Source organism: Pyrgilauda ruficollis, unplaced genomic scaffold (assembly GCF_017590135.1).
Source record: "Pyrgilauda ruficollis isolate IOZ18807 unplaced genomic scaffold, ASM1759013v1 scaffold45, whole genome shotgun sequence".
Classification (NCBI taxonomy): Eukaryota; Metazoa; Chordata; class Aves; order Passeriformes; family Passeridae; genus Pyrgilauda; species Pyrgilauda ruficollis.
This window is the reverse complement of record NW_024526044.1, coordinates 553225-572995: the sequence shown is the minus strand read 5'-3', so window position 1 is coordinate 572995 and position 19771 is coordinate 553225. Positions and strand designations below refer to the sequence as shown.

At 48.7% G+C, this 19771-nt stretch overlaps 1 protein-coding gene across 2 annotated transcripts in view; it reads right to left on the bottom strand.

Moving 5' to 3' along the window:
* Nucleotides 1–19771, bottom strand: part of NKAIN4 (sodium/potassium transporting ATPase interacting 4) — a 50814-nt gene that overhangs the window by 10101 nt on the left and 20942 nt on the right. For both annotated transcript variants that reach the window (XR_005956052.1, XM_041478521.1), the window contains exons 2-4: nt 16210–16347; nt 15004–15084; nt 6316–6513 (exon numbers count right to left, since the gene is read on the bottom strand). Coding sequence is in view for 1 of the 2 variants with exons in the window: in XM_041478521.1 (XP_041334455.1) it covers nt 6316–6513; nt 15004–15084; nt 16210–16347 (417 nt within the window). In the remaining variant the exon portion in view is untranslated. The remainder of the gene's footprint in view (nt 1–6315; nt 6514–15003; nt 15085–16209; nt 16348–19771) is intronic.

Sequence of the window (19771 nt, the reverse complement as noted above, 5' to 3'; positions counted from 1 at the left end):
TAATACAATAAAACCTGGGAGGTTTGGTTTGTTTGGGTTTTTTTGTGAGGTTTGTGGCAGTTTTTGGGCAGGTCAGAGCAACAAAGCTGGGGAGGGGTCTGGAGCACAAGTTTGATGAGGAATGGCTGAGGGGGCTCAGGAGGAAAGGAGGCTGAGGATTGACCTTAATGCTCCCTGTGACTCCCTGGAAGGAGCCTGTAGCCAGGTAAGGGCTTTCTTCTCCCAGGAAACAAGCAGACAATAGGAAATGGCCTCAAGCAGTGCCAGGCGAAGTTTAGATTGGATACTGGGGAATATTTCATAATCAAAAGTTATGCAGCCCTCACACAGGCTGCCCAGGGGAGCGGTGGAGTCTCCATCCCTGAAGGCATTTACAAGACAAGTAGATGTGGCACTTGGGGACAGGTTTAGCGGTGGGCTGGGCAGTGCTGGGGGAGCTCGGGGGTCCCGGGCAGCTTTCCCAGCCCAAGGGCTCGCAGGGCTCGCCCGGCCCGGGCTCTGGCCGTGGTGCTGAAGCCCCGGAGCCGGGAACCTCCCGCTCCTCCCTGGGCTGCGGGACCTGGCCCAGGGGCTCTTGGAAAAACACAGTGCATCCTGCACGTCCCAGCACTCCGAGAGATGTCCAAGCAGCATTCTGCACATCCTGATCTCCAGCATAAAGGCATTTAAACCCCAGTAACAAATTCAGTGTGCTCACACACATCCTCTGTACTTGCTCGAGCATTTTTATAGTTGCAAGATCCAGCCTCTTACATCAGGTCAAATTTACACAATTTACACACACACACATAACCAGGCAGGAAAGATGCACCCTGAATACACACCCTGATTCCAAGGGAACTCTAGAAACGTCTTCTCCCTCCCCAGATTTCCCATCACCTCTCAGAGCAGGAGCTTTGGGTTAACAGCCATGCAAAGAGGCAGCCCTAAATCCACTCACTGCAATTATAGTCTATAACACATAGACACAAATCTCGTGTGGTACCTGTGTCAGGAAACTCCGGATAGAATTACCAATGAAAATGATTTACCTGCCCAGTTTATGAGCAGAGTCAGGGGCGATTATCAGCTGTACTGTCACAGCAAACCTGATAAAGCTCTGGACATTTTTCACGCTTCAGAAGCGCCAAGCAATGTGATTGACTTGGGAAGTTTGTTTTGCACAGAAATTAATGCTCCATAACCCTCAACCATCATTCTGCTCACCCCATACATTTTTCACTTTATGACTAAGGTGACTTTTTTTGCATTCAGAAAAACAAACCAACCAATCAAAATCTAGTGAATTAAGTGAACTTCCTAAATCTCTAATCCCAGCTTCATTGAGTGGAGCGTTTTCTTTTTTGATTCCTTCCATCTCCTGGCTTTGTTTCAAAATCATCTGCTTAGTGTTTAAATTTTACTTTTTATTGACTTTATAATCCATTCCTTCTTTAGATCTGTTTCAGCAATAAATAAAACTTATTTATTTAGTGGAACTTTTTATTCAAAGAAGCTTTGTCTTGTGATCTGGCCAGAACAGGAGAGTCTCAATGGCAAGGGGGGAAGAGATGTACAACATAAATATGAATTCCAGTTTTTTATGTGCTGACCTAAACTGTAATTAAATACTCCAAAGGATTTTATCTGTAATTAAATAACCTCAAATTAAATAATCTCAAGGATTAACTGAACTCATGGGAATCCCCATGTCTCACCTTCAGAATAAATTATGAATGAAATACAGCTAAGGAGGAGAAATGCTGCTCCTATTGTCCAGTCTTTCCCCTGGAAGAGTCTGCTGGAGTGTGGAATGAGCAGTCTCCAGGAATCACCTGAAACTCCCTTCTGCCTGCATCTTTGATAACGATGTGTCAAACCCCCAAACCTCACCCAGTTTATCAGCAATTAACACACAACAGGAAGCTTCACAGAAGCCAACGATTTGGAATAATTTCACCCTTGCTCCAAGTGCCATCCTGCCTGCTGATTTCAATACAAAGGAGGGGTGTAAGCTCTGTATCCCAGGGAAATACCAATAATTCCTGGATCTTTGCAAATTACATCCGGGAGGTGGAAGAGGAGGGAAACGTCAGCGATGTAAAATGACACTAAGCCACTGCTCTAATTCCCCAAAGAATGTTCCAGGGCTTTAGCCTCTGCTGCTGTTTCTCTGCTTGTTCTGCATGTGCAGCACCAGCCTCTCCAAGCTGCAGAAGGATCTGATTAAGCTTTTTATGAGGAACACATGTTGAGGGCAGGTGTGCTGTGTCAGCCTGGGAACGCACACGCTGCCCCACAAGAGAGGAGGGAGCAGGGCTGCCCCGAGCACTCTGCAGGCAGACAGAGTGGGAAAGACAGGAAGAGACAAGTGTGCCCCAAGGGAATGGGGGAAACATATGTCTGAGCATCCCCCTGCCCCTCAGTCCTCTGAAGTGAACTTTTAATAGAGAGTTGAAAACTGTTCATCAAACAGCAGCGTCGAATGAAGGCGCTGGAGCCAGAAAGAGTAAATTAGAGAAAAACCTGGAGAAAGGGACCAGCTGGCTGCAAGTGTGCAAAATACACAAAGGACGGGAAGGCAAATTTCAGGAGTTGTTACTATTACAACTTTAGTCTACCTGCTTTAGTCTACCCCTGTCCTAGTGAAGATTCTCTAACTCTCAACAGACAAACTTGCCACTGCTTTTTCCACCACAGAGAATAGGTGCAAACACTCCTCTTTCAGGCAGATGCATTCTAGGTGTCCTAATCAGAGCTAATGGAAGGTGCACACTGACATCAGTGCAAGAGGGACAATGAAGGGATGTCTGTTATGAGAAAGCAAAAATCCAGCTTGTGAAAGAGCTATTGCGACCGATAGCTAAAGAGAGGCAATCAAAATCCTTTAATTCCTTGACCTTCTTTACCCTTTGCGTGCAATTACAATCACTGAAAATCTACCTTCTGCCAAGAGCAAGGCATCTCTTGCACACTGGTTCTCACATAACATCTGCTGTCAAGGCTTGCCTTGCTGCCTCCCTGGGAACCTTCCAACCTGTCAGTCTGAGTGAAAACAACAGACAGGCAGGCAGCGAGTTCTGGCGCCTGGGAAGACATTTCCAATTTCTACCCCATTCAGTGGAGCCTCAGGAAAAGCCCAAGCCTCCCCACTCCCAGAAGTACCATATGGAGAGCCCAGAGCTATGCCAGGTATTTCAGAACTGGGAATCACTCCTCTCCCTGCTGGCTGGGGAGCTGGGGACGTGCAAGATGAATCCTTGCTAAGGAAAAGCAAAGCAGATCTTGACAAAGAAGTTGCTGCTGCATTTCCTACCTGGGTTGGTAGGATTATCTTTACAGTTCATTTCTATACCAGGACAGACTTTTAGATGTTGCCACAATGAGCTTTTACCTAAGATGTGTTTTGTGCTAAAGCATTGAGAAACATTTTCATACTGAGCCCTACAGCAACTTGTATCATGTGTGGTGACTAATAAGCCCAAGTTTGATTGCATTCCAGATTAAAGGAATTGCTTTTGCCTTCAAGGAGTACAGACAAGCTCTGAGCAAAAGCAGACTGAGACCTTATGTATCCTCAAATGTATGCCCAGGAGCAGGATGATATAATCAGCAGGAGTCAAGCTGACAGCCAACACTGCGCTCAGCAGATGGGTCCAGGTTTGCTTTCCCTCTCCTTTGGCATGCAAGACTGAGTTCAGGGAGCCTTGCCCCAGGTACACAACACTGCAGTACAGTCCCTCAGTAGTCTCAAGGAATTGGAACTTCCAGAAAAAAAAATAAATAAAGTGCTCACAGTTGGGCACTGCATATTCAAACAGCATGGATTTCACAGTGCTACATCTGGGGTGAAAACCAAACCAAGCAGAACACAACCCCCTACCCCACAACTTCTAAAAAACATTAGGCAAAGCAAAACCAAACTACTGAAAGCAAAATTTTGCCTGTCCCTTGCCCTTCCTAACAGGGAACTGACTATTCTGGTCTCAGACAAGGAGGGAACGAGGTCACGTCTCTTGCTGCATCCCCTGAGCCTTCAAGTTGCTGGTTGTGTTTTTGTGCTATTGATCTGTGTCCCTGCCTGTCTGCAGCACTGTACCTGCCAGCACTCTGGGGACAGCTGCCCGTAATAAAACCTGCCTCAAAGTGAGATAAAGAGAACAGAAAAAGATACTGGCAGGGATCAAAGAGTTTGACCCTCAGAGAGTAAAAAGGGGGAGAATTGGCTGACTGCTTTCAGGCAAGGTCTGAGGAGAAAGACTTGCTTTTTGTCTGACCTCAAAGAAGAGGGGGAAAGCTCCATTCTTCCCACTACATGACAAAATTACATGAGCATTTCAGAACCAGCAGCAGTTACAGACCTGGGGCTTCAATACTCTGCTTTTATTACAGGACAAGTAGAAATTTAGTTCACTGCACAGCTCAGCCCACATGGGTTTCTTGCCTATGAGTATTTTAACCCCATTTCTAGGGTTTAGGACTCAAAAATTTATTGCACCTTAAATCTCAGGGAGAAAGAGAAAGTATTTCCCTAAATCCCATTTTGTCTTATATTTCCCTCCTGTCTCCCCATCTGGCTCTTAGTGATGTTTTGCAGATGCACAGAGAATATTGTCATGTGCCTTTGGGAAGAAGCAAAGGAAAAGCCACTGGCAGAGACAGAATTCTATATATCAGAGTGATCACTTAGCCCAGGGCCACGTGCCTAAGTCAGTAAGCTGCCAAAAAACGAAGATCTACTCCAAACAAACTCAGGACCATTTGTTGGCTCAACCTCTGACCCAGGGCACAGGGGTTGTGCCAGCTCAGGAGTTCAGGAAGGATGAGAAACCTCTTCTCAGTCTGTGTTTAAAAGGAGATGTTATGACTGCAAAGTCTGCCCTTGTTTCACCAAACTCAGGTACAGCACCAATGCTGTTCCACCTAAAAGCCCTCTCTAAAAGACACCAGGCTGTATTCTGCTGTGCACACAGGTTTGCCTTCCTCACACAGGGGCATGGCAGCAGCTCTCAGACGGATTCATGCAGATCGTTTGGCCCGAAGGAGAACTGCGGGAATATTAACAGCCAGCACACGTGCCAGGGAGCTCATCCAAGTCAGGAAACTGGAGCTTCTGCCTCTGCCTCTCCTCTGTGGCACAGCAGGAAAGGGGCCTGAGCCCTCCCCTGCCCTGCAGCTCCCTGGGTCACACAGACCAGCCCAGCTAATGGGAAATGCAGGCTCAGGACAGTACCAAAAACGTGCAGAGACGTACTTGGCACTCCAGAAACGTGAAAAATCCCTGCTATCCTCCAGCATTCAAACAGGGCAAAGTGCCTTTCTTTTTTAAGCCAAAACTGAAAGCCAAAATGTGAATGGTTCTCCAGTTCATGTTTTTACCTAAAGCCATTAACCCCAAAGTAACAACCCAAAGGAGATTAGAGATGGGGGCTACAAAATGCAAGAGCAGCACTGAAGTGAGGGGCACAATGGATATTTTGTTTCAGTAAATTTCACAGAAAAGTGAGAAACAATTAACAGTGAACGTTAAGGACACTGCATTTTTACAGAGTACTTTCAAAAGCCTGAGGAAGGCTGTGATGAGGAAAGAGTGGATGAAAGCGTTTAGGGAATGTATCTTGGATATCAGCAGAAGGAAAATAAGCTGCCTACTGCCTCCTAAAAGTTGATTTCATTTTCTGGAGATTGTTCACAACAAATGTGCAGGTATGTGCTCCACCACCCATCACTGAGCCATGGGGAGTAAGAGCTATCCTCCACAGAAACATGGAGTTAAGGTTGGAAGAAGCCTTTTAAGATCAAGTCAATCATCAACCCAGCATCACCACCACGTTCATCCCTAAACCATGTCAAGTGCTATATCCACACATTTTTTGAACACTTCCAGGTGTGATGGCTCCACCTCTTCCCTGAGCAGTCTGTTCCAGTGCTTTACAACCCTTTATGTGCAGAAATTGTCCCCAGTATCCAAACTAAACCTCCCCAGTGCAATTTGATGCCATTTCCTCTTGTGCTGTCAAAACTTTTTCTCTTCACCCTCCTCCAGAAGGGTCTCTGCCCTTGTCAAAACATGAATTCCCTCAGCCCAACAGGGATTCAGAACCCTTTGTTACTGTAGGGTGCACAGATGCATTACTTCAGGCATCAGGCTGCTGATACCCATTTCCAACCGTTTCAAGCAGTACTTTTCGTAAGAGAAAACAGCAGAACAATCCAACAAAACACATTTGCAGCAATCAGGCAATACAAAAAGTGCTGGAAAACACTCTGTGCCTGGAAAAGAGCAGACCCAAAGCAGCACCTCCTGAGGAGCTGCTCCCCTGGCGAGGCACTCACCGCGATGAGGATCTGGAAGGAGCTGTGCATGACCTCGATGTAGCGGTACTCCAGGGCACAGCCGATGACAGAGATGTAGGAATGGTTATCCAGCCCCTTGATGCCAGACATTGAAGCCTCCTTCCTCACACAGCCAGGGCCATTTTCACTCCACCAGGACTGGTGCCGGGAGATGTTGAATGTCAGGAGCTCGCTGTCCTAAAGGGAGAAGTTGCAAAGAGAGCTCTGTTTACTCTGAGAGTGGCAGCCTCACACGGCAGCTCCTTTGTGTCAGCTCCCCATAGAGGCAAAAGGAAAACCAGACTCAGAGCAGCTTATCAAAAAAAAAGTTCCTATTTTTAGTTATTAATACAAAGAAAAAAGGGAAAAACATTGGGGTGAATGTACACCTCCTCTCTAAGTCTTGGGTAATATCATATTCTATTGTCTTTCAATCAATCATATAAAGTACAATAATCCTATGATAAAAATGTCTCTATGGACTGAGACATGCTGGGCACTGACTAGATATATCCAGCCTGCACTACATACTGCTTGCAACCACACGCTGACAGATGGACGTCATATTAAATCAATGGAAAACTTCCTTTCTGAGATCCCCACTCCCCAAAAATGCTAGCACAGATCAAAACACAATGGCTTGATATTCCTTCATAGAATATTAGAATGGGTTGTCTTGGAAGGGACCTTAAAGAACCTTCCAGGATCCCAGGTTGCTCCAAGCCCTGTCCAGCCTGGCCTTGAACACTTCCAGGCATGGAGCAGCCACAGCTTCTCTGGGCACCCTGTGCCAGGCCTCCCCAGCCCCACAGGGAAGAATTTCCTCCTGTTATCTAATGTAAACACGTGTCCCAGCCAGGCTGCTGTGGGCAGAACCATTCCTGAGGCAGCCCTGCAAAAAATCCATTTCACCATTCTGTAGCAGCACAGTTTGGACACGGGCTGCAGACCCAAGAACATTTTGCTACTGGTTTCTTCATCCAGAAAAGAACCCTCAAGTTTTGGGTTTGGGAGATGAACCCTGTAACTCTGGAGGAAAAAGGTAAACAAGGCAGCACTCAGTGTCCTGCCAGGCTCTTCCCAGCATAGGAATCAACACAAGCACCTGGAAAATATGAACTTCGTGACCCCAAAGTGAGTTTCAAAACCCAACAGATCTTCCTCTCTTCCTAGCTTTTAACCTGACAAGGTCCTGTACCGTTTTTACCTGATTTCCTTCCACACTCTCCATGTCTGGTGCTTCTGCAGCTCCTATCAGCTTACCCAGCCCAGCTGAGCTCACAGTGCTGACTGCAGCTTCTTGTGAACTCCTCCCCTGCAATTTCTTATCAACTTTCCTTTGAGAGGCTTTTTGTTTTGGTCCCTTCTCATTCCTAGGTAAGTACTTTACACCAGTTGAGGGGGTTACAGAGTGAAATGCCACACAAGGAGTGCAGGGCTTTGGTGTGCAGCCAGGTGCTTATTTAAAAATGACCACACTCTCACTTGAGAAAAGCTCAATATTTATAGGAACACTCAGAGGAGCTTTGGGATTTTGAGCTTGCAGGACATGGCAAAGGTAAAAGACAAACTCAGGACTGGCTGAACAGCTGCAACCCTTCATGGATGAGTGCCAAGTGCTGGCTGCCCCTGAAGGCCTCTCAAGTCACTTTGATGCAGAATCAACAATTCCTTTTGACCACAAAACAAGGCAAGGGGTTGGAAGTTTTATTCTGAAGAACAGATTAAAAAATTTGAAGGCAGAGAATCTGTATCTCTACAGAGAGGGGTGAATGCTGGATATCCACACATCACCTACCAATTACTAAAGGTTTTAGCACCTATCCATAAACTATTTCACACTGCTCGTGCCAGGGTCCTGCACAGTCCCAGGAGGAAAGCTGTGGGAGCTGTGGCTCCCAGAACAGCAGCAGTCAGAGCTTGGGGTATTCACACTTCCCAACATGGAAAACCTCACATGGCAGCTCCTTTGTGTCAGCTCCCCAAAGAGTCAAAAGAAAAAACAGATTCAGAGCAGCTTATCCAAGCCCCTGCTCCAAATTACCCTCCAGAGGGAGGGCCTGACTCCACAGCCAGCACAGGAGCCAAGCCAGTCAGTCCTGCAGATATAAAACAGACACTGAAAAAAGGCCAGACTCGAGTCACAGGGGCAGGAACCTGAATGCCAGCCAGAGAACAGCCTGAACTGCCCCGCTCTGCACCTCGTGTGGGGACCCTCTGTCCACCACAGACACCCCAAACCAGCCTGCAGAGCCCTCATCCCAATCTGCTGCAGGAAGCACGTGCTGAGAAATGTGGACAATTAAGCGAGAAGACAGCTGCCAAGCTCCTGACATAATCACCACAGCAGATGGCATGGGCTGGGCAGGAGATGGAGGAGGGCACAGGGATGGAGAGTGGCACTGGGGCAGCAAAGACAATGGGAAAAACTCCATGAACAGTTGGGAGTTTAGCCCTCTGCCGGGCTTCACCCTTCAGTGGCCCACACATAGCTCAGGAAGGCACCAAATCCCAGCTTTTCTGCAAAGCTTGCTCTTTTTCCCCCAAGTTTGGGTGTTATGAGGCTGATGGATTTTCCCCAGCCAAAGCCAGGCCTCCAGGCTGGGCTCTTCTCCCTCTCACAAGGCACTCGCTGCTTTGGCTGGGGAAAGAAGCAAACATCTTTCTCAAAAAAACAAAACAAACCCCCACAAACAAACAGAAAGAAACCTCCCCAAGTGAATTCCTGTTTCCTTGCCTGGGGCTCCCCCCATTAGCACTGAACCAAAGCTGCTCCCCAGGGCACCACAGGATCTACTCTCAGTCCCCAGGGCTTCCCTCTCCCAGCTCACAGATGGTGCCTTCCCAAACCTTCTGCCTCACTGATGCAGAGCCCTCAGTGTCCTCCCTGCTCCTTACAGAGGCATCAGTGTGTGTTTGGCAAGGCAAGAAACAGGCTGCTTTCCTTCTAGAATCTCCCTTTTGTCAGCCTTCAGAGATTTGGCTCTGCCTTAACTTTGCTGCTGAACTTGTAAATTCAGCCTGAAAAAGCAGAGCAGGTGTGGCTGGAGGTGGGCAGGTGGAGGAACAGGAGGTCCTAACCAGCTTTTTGTCTGCAATCACACTCCAGCTCTGAGCAAAAAAAAAAGAAGGAAAAAAAAAATTAAAAAGTTCTACATCAGTGAAGAGCAGATTGGCAAAACGGAGCACATTTGGCTTCTAAAAGCACCACAATGCCTCCAGCTCAGGAGCCATCCAGCTCACAGATGTAAAGTGAATACTGATTGCACACTGGGATCAGGGAATGTCTGTGCCCAGAGCCACCCTCCTGAACCAGCACCTGTCTGGAGCAAGGGCAGCATGAGAGGGTCTCAACATGCAAAGCAGAGCTGTTCCTTTGCCCGTGTCCCCGGCTGGATGCCCTCGGGGGATACCTGTGTGATGGGGCACAATAAAAAGAGCACTCAAGAAAAACCCTTAATTGACCTCCCGTTGCTCAGAGCTTGCTGGGAGACTACATAAACAACTCCAGGATGTCTCCTGTGGTTTGCCAGCTTCGTTTGTGAGAATACAGTTGGAGAAAAGCGACCATGAATAGAACAGCACACAAAAATCAGGAGAAAAAAGCCCGTTTTAAGAAGGTTTAGGGAACAGCTGTTTCCCAAAAGCTTTCTGCGATGCATTTAAAATCTAAACACACTGAAATGCTCCCAGAAGTGGAATGTGGGCTGGGAGATGTTCATCAGCCCCAGCAGCGAGCCAGCCCTGCTGCAGGGAAGGGATCTGTGTGTGACGGGCCCCTCCTCATCCCTTGCCAGGGCTTTCACTGCCTCCTTAACCCCCAGCCTGGGGGAAACACTGACCAGCAGCGACCCAAGCTCCTTCTCTGAGCAGGCCAGCCAAAAAATCACATCTCCCTCCGAACTGCTGCAGCACCCGCTTGCCACCAGGGTGAGAGGGAAGACAAGAGCACTGAAACTGCAGCACCTACATTTCCCAGAGCCTGTTTTCCCCAGCGTGGCCCACGGGAAACTCACACCTACCTCCAACACCCACGGAGCCAGCTGCGTGCCTGTGCTAAAATAGCTGCCTGAAAGCTGTTCTGAAATTGTTTTCTCAGGGACACTATCAGAGATGGTTTTATTTCTTGTTGTTAACAGCCTTCTGAACTGCCTCCCCCAAATTTCCTTAATTATCAGGCAAAACCATGCTAGGACAGCCCTGGAATAAACTGAACCTCGTTTGGGAGCCACCAGAGCCTGACAGCAGAATCACTTCAAATCTTTTTAGATGGAAACATTTCTTATTAAAATAGGAAATATAATGTTCATCTTTCAGTCCTGCATCACCTTGAGACACAGAGAAACACTCCCAGTGTCTCTAAGTGGGCTTGTTGACAATGCCAGAGCATTCAAAGCCGAATCCCAGGCTTCCAAGTTCTACATTCAGAAGGAGCTGAGGGACAGTTTTACATACACATGAATTTATCCATCCTCCTGGCACTTTAACCAGGTACAAAGTCATCCCAAGATGCCACCCAGATTCTCTGAAATACAAATAACCCCTGTTTGACTCACAAGGGCTGCTTCCATTTCAAGAGGAGATTTAGACCACCACGACTCTGGATTCAGATCAAAGCAATGCATAGATAAGAGAGAATATAAAGGAAGGATGAAAAAAAAAATAGAAATCATCATTCAAGAATAACTCCAGAGGGAAAAGACAAAGGAATACATTGAAATACAGGACACCAGTTCCTCAAACCTCTCTGAACATTTCTCAAGTAGATGATGAAGAGTCAGTCAGCATGGCAGCTGGACAGACATATGCTCATATGTCTTAACAGCAGGATTTTAATAATTAACTCAGACTGAGGGGTTGAAGGAGGGATGTGTTTCACGCTCGAGTAGACAGGGAGAAGCTTAACATATTATTGCAAACCCAGCCTGCAAACTGCAGAGCTAGCTCCCAGCAATTCACCCACCCAAATGGCCAGATGGACACGGGAAAAGAGGGAGATGGGACAGGAGGAGGAACAGCAACCTGGAAATTGGGCTGTGAGCCCCACCACGGAGCAGTGGCACAGCACTTGGAGCTGCAAGTGTGCTCAGGAGGATGGGCAGAGCAAGGCAAGGCTGCCAGAAGCTGCTCAGAGCACATCACCACCTCCTGCCAGGGCTGAGAATCAGCCCTGCAAATCCAGGCTGCTCCAGCACTCGCCTGCTCCCTGGCAGAGCCCTTCCAGGAAAGCTGGCATGGGCTGTGTGCTTGGGGAGGCCCTTCCAGCAGCAGGGGAAGGGCTTCCTCAGACACTTGTGCTGATCCACCTGTGTCTGGCCACCCAAGGAAGTTCTGCTGGGCCATATTTCACACTCTTACTCCTGCTAAGGAAAGATTCCAAGATACAAATCCCTGGCAGGATAGAAAGACAGAAATCAAGTCAGTTTAGCTCCTCCAAGAAGTAGGGAATAGATTCAGTGATCAGTAAAATACATTTTCATCATAAATTAAAAAAAAAATCAGTATAACTAGTGATTGGTAGCAGGTTAGTAATTAGTTACAACTCCCCTGAGCAGGGCTGACCAGAACAGCATCCTCAGCAATTCCATGGCCAGGAGACATGGAAGGGACATGCTGGAATAACCTGGAGGATAAAGGAGCCCTTCAAGAGATGTGAAAGACAGGAGGAAAGAGAGGGTGAGAAGTGGAGGAAAGATGCAGCAGAGAACAATTCCTTGGTAAGGGAAAGCAACAGCCAAACTGCACCTACCAGCCCTTTTTCTACTGATGACCTGGAATTTATAACTGAGAGATTGTCTCAACCCCTTTGCCCAATCACTCATGGGCTGGCAGGGGACCGTGGGGTCCCTGGTTTCTGTTCATTGGATCAGCCAGGCACCCAATGCAAGGGGGGCACAACAACAACATCCCTGCTCTTGTGAACAGCACTTCCCTGCTCCCATCCTGTATACCTTCACCACTGCAAAATCAGGCCCAGGCAGCAGAGCACAAAGAATTGTTTGCAATGAGTGCACATAACTGCTTCATCATCTTTTCAGTTCCCTGGGCTTCTCTAAAATCTGTTAAATGAGAAACACTTGAATCCTTTCTGTCCTTTCTCACCCCACCTGAGTTATCCCCTGTCTCAGCTGCTCTGGGCTGTCATTACCAGGCACCAAGTCAACAAACTCCTTTCTCTCCAGTCCCCTGCCCTTTCTGCATTCTCTCACTGTAAATAAGCTGCTGACAGAGCCTGCCCTGGCAGGCTGCCCTTGTCAGAGCCCAGCAGGGTCAGTGCAGGGCTGGCAGGAGTGCCACTCTCCCACTCCCCCAGGCTCAGCAGCAGCCACACAGCAAACAGCACCCTGAAGACCTGCAGAGCTCTCAGCACCTTCAGGGACTTGCACAACCCTGTCCAAGCACTCCCCAGTGTGCTCATGCTTAGCCTAGTAGTTAATGAGTTCATGTTTACCAGACCAGCTCCATCAGCCGCCCTCCACCAAAGCTCTTCTTCCAATATTTGCAGTTTCCCTGCCCACTGCCAGGCTCATGATGAGCTTTGACTTTGGCTTCTGGTCAGAAGTGTAGGGCAGCCTCCTCCTGAGGGCCCTGGGGGCACACAGAGGTACCTGCAGCCCTGCTGCCATCCACTCCCAGCTGACAGTGCCCTGCCCTTGCCCAACACTTGTACAGCCAAGCCCAGATGTCCTTCTGGGGTCTGATCCCATGACTGACATCAATAAAACACCTGCTGCCTTTGGATCAGGTTTCCAGAGATGCAGCAGGAGAGCCCAGCCTGTGAAGTGTCCTAGAGAAACCTCAGCTCCTTCTCCAGGTGCATCTTTTGGTCTCTTGTGGAAGTGAAGATTTGTTTTGCCACTACAAAGACCCAAATTACTTCAGTGAAAGTGGAGGAGGATGGAAAGCAGCATCATTAGTTTTCCTTACAAAACAGCTTTTTAAAGTGAGAATAACTCATTAAGAACAGAGGCAAGGCTGTCAACTACTTTACAGCCAAACAAGCACAAATTCTCTCTTGGTTTTGCTGGCTGCCATTAAATGAACTAATTTCTCATTGCAGCCTGAGAGGAAAGTCCACTGAGTCAGTAACAACTTACACTGCAGCCCAACTCTATAAAAAATGTCCCCAGTGACAAGTGTCACCCTGTAGGCTAAATAAAGCCTCTCTGTGTGCTGGCTTGGCTAAAATGAGCCCCAGCACAGAGCAAGGTTACCAGGTGAAGCTCCTCTGTGGCACAAAAGGAGTTTGTGGTGTTGTTTGAACTGCAGAACAGCAACCTGACATGTTGCACTGCAGGCTGGGATTAGCAAACACGAGTATCCAGCTGGCTGGAAGCAAACACTGGCTCTGAGAAGCTCCCAGAGCAGTTTATCAAGCCAACATTTTCTCTGCAGAAGGGAGCATTTAAACAGTTACATAAAGTTCTTTTTTTCAGTTGGTCACAGCCAACATCGAGATCATCTCAGGCTGAGATTTCAGACTATGAATAATCACTGTTTTGGGCAGAACTCCCTCAAAGTTTATGGAGTTAATTGAGAGGGGAAGTGAAGATGAATTGAGACATTAGGAAGTCACATTTTCTTATCTGCAAAGGATTTAAGCTGCCACTCCTGACTTGCTGTAGGCCTGATAAAACCACAGGGCAATTCCAATTATGACTGCAACTCCAATGCACGACCTGGAATTTAGGCCAGATGTGGAGTGCTCTGAAATGAACCTGCATCCCAAAATCTCAGTCTGCTGTGTTACAGCAACACTCATAATTCATTGCTTACAGCTCAGGCTTAATTTAGGGCCTGCCTCCAATTTTTATTATTTCTGACTCACCCCTCATTAGGCAGACAGCAATACTCAGCTAATCTAGTCTTCAAAGAGCTTTGCATATTAACTCAAAACAACCTGGCCAGCAGCCATGAGTAACTACCACTGTACTTAAAAAGGAAGAAATGAGGCAGGGAAGCCATCCCAAGGAGATGAGCCAGATCCCCCTGGGGAGGGATGTTCTCTGTTCAGCAGACAGAGGAGCTTCTCCCCAAAGGTACAACAGGAAATATTTTACCTGTTGTGGCAACAACCAGGCGTTTATCCCTGCTGCTGGGGACTGAAATGCAGCAGGTCTTCAGCAGGACTGGGAGGCACAAAAATATCAAGAGAGGGTCAGGTGTAGAGTTCCAGCAAAGTCCTTGGGTCAGGTGAACCCAGCCAGCCCCTGCTGCAGCCCTTCCCTGGACAGGCTGGCAGGAGGGCCACGCTCAGTGCTGCACGAGGGCCCTCCCCTCCATCACACACCTTCTTGCCAAGGTGGGCTCAGATCCCAAGAGGATCAGCTGCAATCTGGTGATGTCCTAGCCCTCCTCTGCATCACTGCTGGGAACCAGCCCTCAAACCCCCTCTTCCCCCAGGATGGCTCTCCTGCCAGCCCTGCTCTCACCTCTGAAAGCAAATGCACTCCACCTGCTGTGAGGGCAGGGTTTAGTGCAGCCACCACCTGCACCAACCAACCAAGAGCTCCAGAAATCAACAGTGGCTCCTCAGCTTCCCACACAAGCAGCAGCATTCCCCATCCTTGACAAAGCAGCCCCCTCCACAGGCAGGAGGGCAGGACCTGCTCCCAGGCAGCCCCCAGCCCTGCCAGCCTCCCCTCCCCTGGCAGCTGCTCCCCCTTGGCTGCAGAGCCTGGCACTCACCTTTGAGAGCCCTCCCACTTCTAAGTAAAAGCAGATGATGAAGATGTTCCAGGTGACCCAGACTGCAGTCCAGATGGCATACTGGGAAGGAATGGGGTTGGGGAGAGAGAAGCAATAAACATTAGAAAGTGACTGGAATGATGATGTGTGTGTGTATATATATATATATATTTATATTTATATTTATATTGATGTATGTGTGCTCTAGCTGGGGGCAGTGGAATGCCCTGAGTCAGCACTGGAATCCTCTTTCTCTTCCTGTGTTCCATATTCAGATGCTCTCTTGCCTGAAAAGCCACACAGGGGCAGCAGTCTGGAGGGATGGAGGAGTTTCTGTGCTGCATTTGTCCAGCCCCTCACCCTCCCTCTGTGCTGGGCAGCGTTTGGGCAGGGCTCCCTCAGCACAGAAAGAACAATCTGAAACATCCCCAGCTTGGCACAAGCAGCTTCCTGAGCACAGCCAGGCCCTCCTGCTAGAACAGGGCTCCTGCCTGATCTCCCAGGGGCTTTTGCTGCGGTGTGTTGTCATGGTGTGCCACAGTTTCCCTGGTTTCTCCCTGAAGTTTCCTTCCCCAGGTGGGGTGTCAATCACCTCTCCCTTCCCCACCCTGACTCCTGCTGGGCACTGTCTAGCAACCCAGAAATTCCAGGGGAGCACCGAGTGATTGGCAGGTTCAAAGGATGCTCTCCACCCCCTGGGGGGCCATTGGCTCATCCAGGTGTCCCCCCATACCTGGCTGGTGGTCTTGGTTCCCCCTTCCCCATCTCCCCTGGGTAAAAGGACGGGCACACCATGCACAGGGGGTTCTTGTGGGGCTGTTACTGCATTCAGAGGCCATGCGGCCCAGAATAAAAACTCCGGATTAAACCCTCCATGAGGACTGACTCCTTCTTCACCACTGCCTTAAAGGGTTTCTCCAGCACAGGGAGGCCTGAGGAGTGATCCTCAACAGCAAGCCCCAGCCGTGAGCACTGGAGCTCGGGACGTGCCTGGATTTGTCCCCACGTGCTCACAGCGAGCCAGAGCGCCTCTGGGCTGAAAACTCCACAGGTGCCCTGCTTGGTTCAGCAGCAGGGACCAGGCAAGCCAAGGCAGTCCCGTTCAGTAACACTGGTAAAAACCAACAGGCTTTGCTGTGTCCCCCCTCTGGTGGCACATCCCGCAGGGCACAGCCGTGGGTGCTGTGTCACCAAGGTGTCACTCACCACCACGATGTAGCGAGGCCGGTACTGGATGGTGCCGAAGAGCCCCAGGATGACGATGATGATGTGCAGGAAGTTGGCGAGGATTGGGGCCCACTGGTAGCCCAGGAAGTCGAACACTTGCCTCTCTAGTGCAGCGAGCTGGGAGGGAGAAGGACAAAGGGAGTTACAGTCTGCACCCGCGGTGTTTGTGCTCAAGGTCTTCGCACGCTCCCTGAGCAAAGCCCTGCGGCAGCTGAAGGTGGGAATCTGTTCCCAAAGCAATTTGCTGCCTCTGAACCAGGTCAGTAGGACACAAGGCTTGTTGACACATCCCCCTTCCCCTGTGCCCCCATCCCAGCTCCTCTGATGGCTGAGCCCCAGTGCTGTGTGGGGCATTCCTCTGTGGTGTGCACTGCGGGCAGAGGACAGAGGGGAGCAGAGGGATGGCAACATCTTAAATCCTGAACGTGAAATACGTTCACAAAGATGCCAGTGTAACTTTCTAGAGCTCATTTGTCAGAGCCTTCAGCATCACTCCATCATTCCTGACACCTCCTCTGTCTCTGCTCTCCAGCACACATCCATCAAAGTGAGGGAGAGGAGGAAACTCTCTCCTCCACCTTTGCCCCTCAGAAAATGTTGCCACCAGTAAGGAAATTCTGCCAACACATCAGTTTTCCAGGACAGGCTGTGCTCCTCTCCAGCACTAATAACGTGGTTCAAGGCTAGTACTGTGTTCTAGACATAAAACTCCATCACTGTGGCAGTGCTGGGGCTGATTTTCAAACCACACCTGCATAAAGATGTGCATTTTACCTGTAACCATCATCTGTGTATCACACAACACCTGGTCCCCTGGCCCTGAGCCTCTGTGCAGCTGACAGAGCACAATGCAATTGCTTGCTGGCCTTTGCATGCCCACAGCCTTTAAATGATATATCTATAGGAGAAATATAGTGAGTCTAGGGAAAAACTGCTAATGCAGGTTTTTCTGCTGTGCACAGCCTTGCATGGAGAGATCTTCTCTTTTTTTGTCTTTATTAACACAGTGCAAGCCCCTCCATGGACGTGTGTCTTCCTTGTCAGCACAAGATTTGAAAGTATGTTTAATTATCACAGTAGGCCATTGGGATTGCATTATGACATTTCATATTTACTCTTGGCTAAATAAATAATTACAATTTACTATCGACAGTCAATATTAATTTGACTCCTAATCAGGCACTAACAATGAGTAATCCTGGTCTGCTGTGTGTAATCAGCTATGTGACACCTTTTCCTGGCTGGGATCTAAGCAGCAGTGCTTCTGTGATGGCTTAAAGATTTAAGGATGTGAGTGGCTGCAGGTTCCTCTCAAGCCCCAGGATGAGAGAAGCCACATCAATTAAATGGCCATTATTCCTCCTTCTTCCTGGCTCAGTGGGGAAATTGCCTTCACACCTCTCTTGGGCTAGGAAGGTATTGCAATTCCCAACACTGCTTTGAAAGTTCAATAAAAATCTGTATTTCAAAGGAATCTGTGGTTAAGGGCAATCAGTCAGGGAGGGGGTAGGCAGCTTTCCCTCTACAGTATCTTATTCCCAAGTAAAGAAGGACAGAGAGTGGGAAAGGAATGGAGGCAGTCACCAAATCTCTCTCTTCTGCCAAATAATCTTCCCTTAGAAGCAGCCCCCTCTGATCCTCTGAAGCACCTGGAGATGCTGTGGCCACGGAGGGGCTGCGGGGCCAGCGCTGCTCCCCCAGCACAGCAGGTTTGCCACATCAGCCACAGGTTAAACCCTTAATCCTTCAGGAGGGATTAGCGCACATACCTTAGTGACACTGGGACATTTGGGATCCTGACTGGCTGGCAGTGAGCCCCTTGACTGTGACTGCTTCATCCAATCAGGCATTTAATTGGCTTTGTGTGCTCCAGAAGGAGTGGGAGAGCCTCACCCAGCCCGGGGACACAATGGAGTGCTCACTGAGGTACCTGCCCAGCCTCCCCTCCTGCCTGCAGGCTCTGAAAATCAGGATGAGCACAGATCCTCCTACCCAGCCGTCTGCCATGAGCTCTCCACTCCAGAATCAGGGCAGTCCATGTCTGCAGGAGTGTTTTCTTCTCCATTCTACTCCACAAGTATTTGTCATTAGGGCTGTATAAGTTTATCCTGCCACAGCCTCGTGATGTTTCCTGGTTTGTTTGCACCAGGAAGAGATTGGGCTGTAAGTGACAGATAAATGATCACCCTGGAGATGGACCTGCCAATCTACACAACTTCAGATTTGGGCACAGCTCTTTGAGAAGTCTCTGGATTTTTCCCCATAACCCCAAAAATTATCTTCACGCCATACTTCCTTCTCCCTCACCTCCCTAGTCTCCAGGTTCTTTCCATCCTCATTCACTTTCTTGTGCCACCTTGCCAGCATTATTAAACTGGTTTTGTGTACCTGGGAGCTGCAGGCATCTCAGCTGCTCCAGAGATGGGCTGTGCCCATCTGCTGGCTCAGGGAAGGAGAGGGGATGTGGGATGTGTGAGCTCACACAAGCTGTTTCCTCATCTATTAAAAAAAAATTCTGATTTTCTGTAAAACATGCTGGTGACAAGCAAATGCTACTGATGAAACTCCAACACTGTTTTAATGACAGGCAGGGAGTGAGTCTGTGCTGCAATCCAGCCATTGGAAATGCAGCCTGAAGTTATCCTGAGCTTCCCCCTGTTCCCTCAGGAACTTACCATAAAGAAGGAAATATTTGCTGAAAACAAATGGATAAACACCCATTTCACTCATTACACTGCAGGTCTGTGTGCACAGCTTACCCCCAAAATGCTGTTGAGATTTGCAGGCAAACAGGGCTGATGCTGGGGCTGAGCTGGCCTTGATTTGGGGTTGCCATGTGAAGAACGTCACATTGTCCTTCAGCCCTGGTCCCTGCAGTCCTGCTCAGAGATGGCAGGGTCAGGGTTTGCCCTGATCTGTCTGTCCCCTCTCTGGGTGCCCCTTGCTGAGCAGGGAAATGCCATCTTTCTCATGTGCTGCCAGGTTTGTGCACAGCAATATCCTCGCTGTGGCGTTCCTTACAATGATTCACAGTGTCCTATTGAGAAAGCCTATTATATTCCAGAGATACTGGTTGTAAAGAGAAATGTCACAGATTGTGGCACAGGTTTCAACCCACTCAAAGCTGACAGGACCTTTCCATCAGAGAGGACAACTTTTTCTTCTTTATGACTGTTCTTATTAAAACCAGGATTCCTTCTGCTCCTTTTGCTTCTCTAACCCATAGTATACTTTTACCTTTCATTCTTTAAATTAAATGATTTATTGCAGCACTAAAATCAGAAGAGTTGTGGCAGAATTTTCTCTCCTGAAATAAACCCCATTTCTGCTGATCTGAGTGAAACTGGAGTAGCAAATAACCACGTGAAGCAATTGTTAGCCAGGCAAACGACACAAGCCAAAGCTCTCTCTTGGGCCATCACTCATTTATACAGCTGGGGGAGAGCTGAAAGGCAGAGGGATGTTCTGCAGCTCGTGGAGCCCATCCCATAGCCCACACACAGAGAGTTCTGGACATGCTCAGCGGCATCACACCATAAAA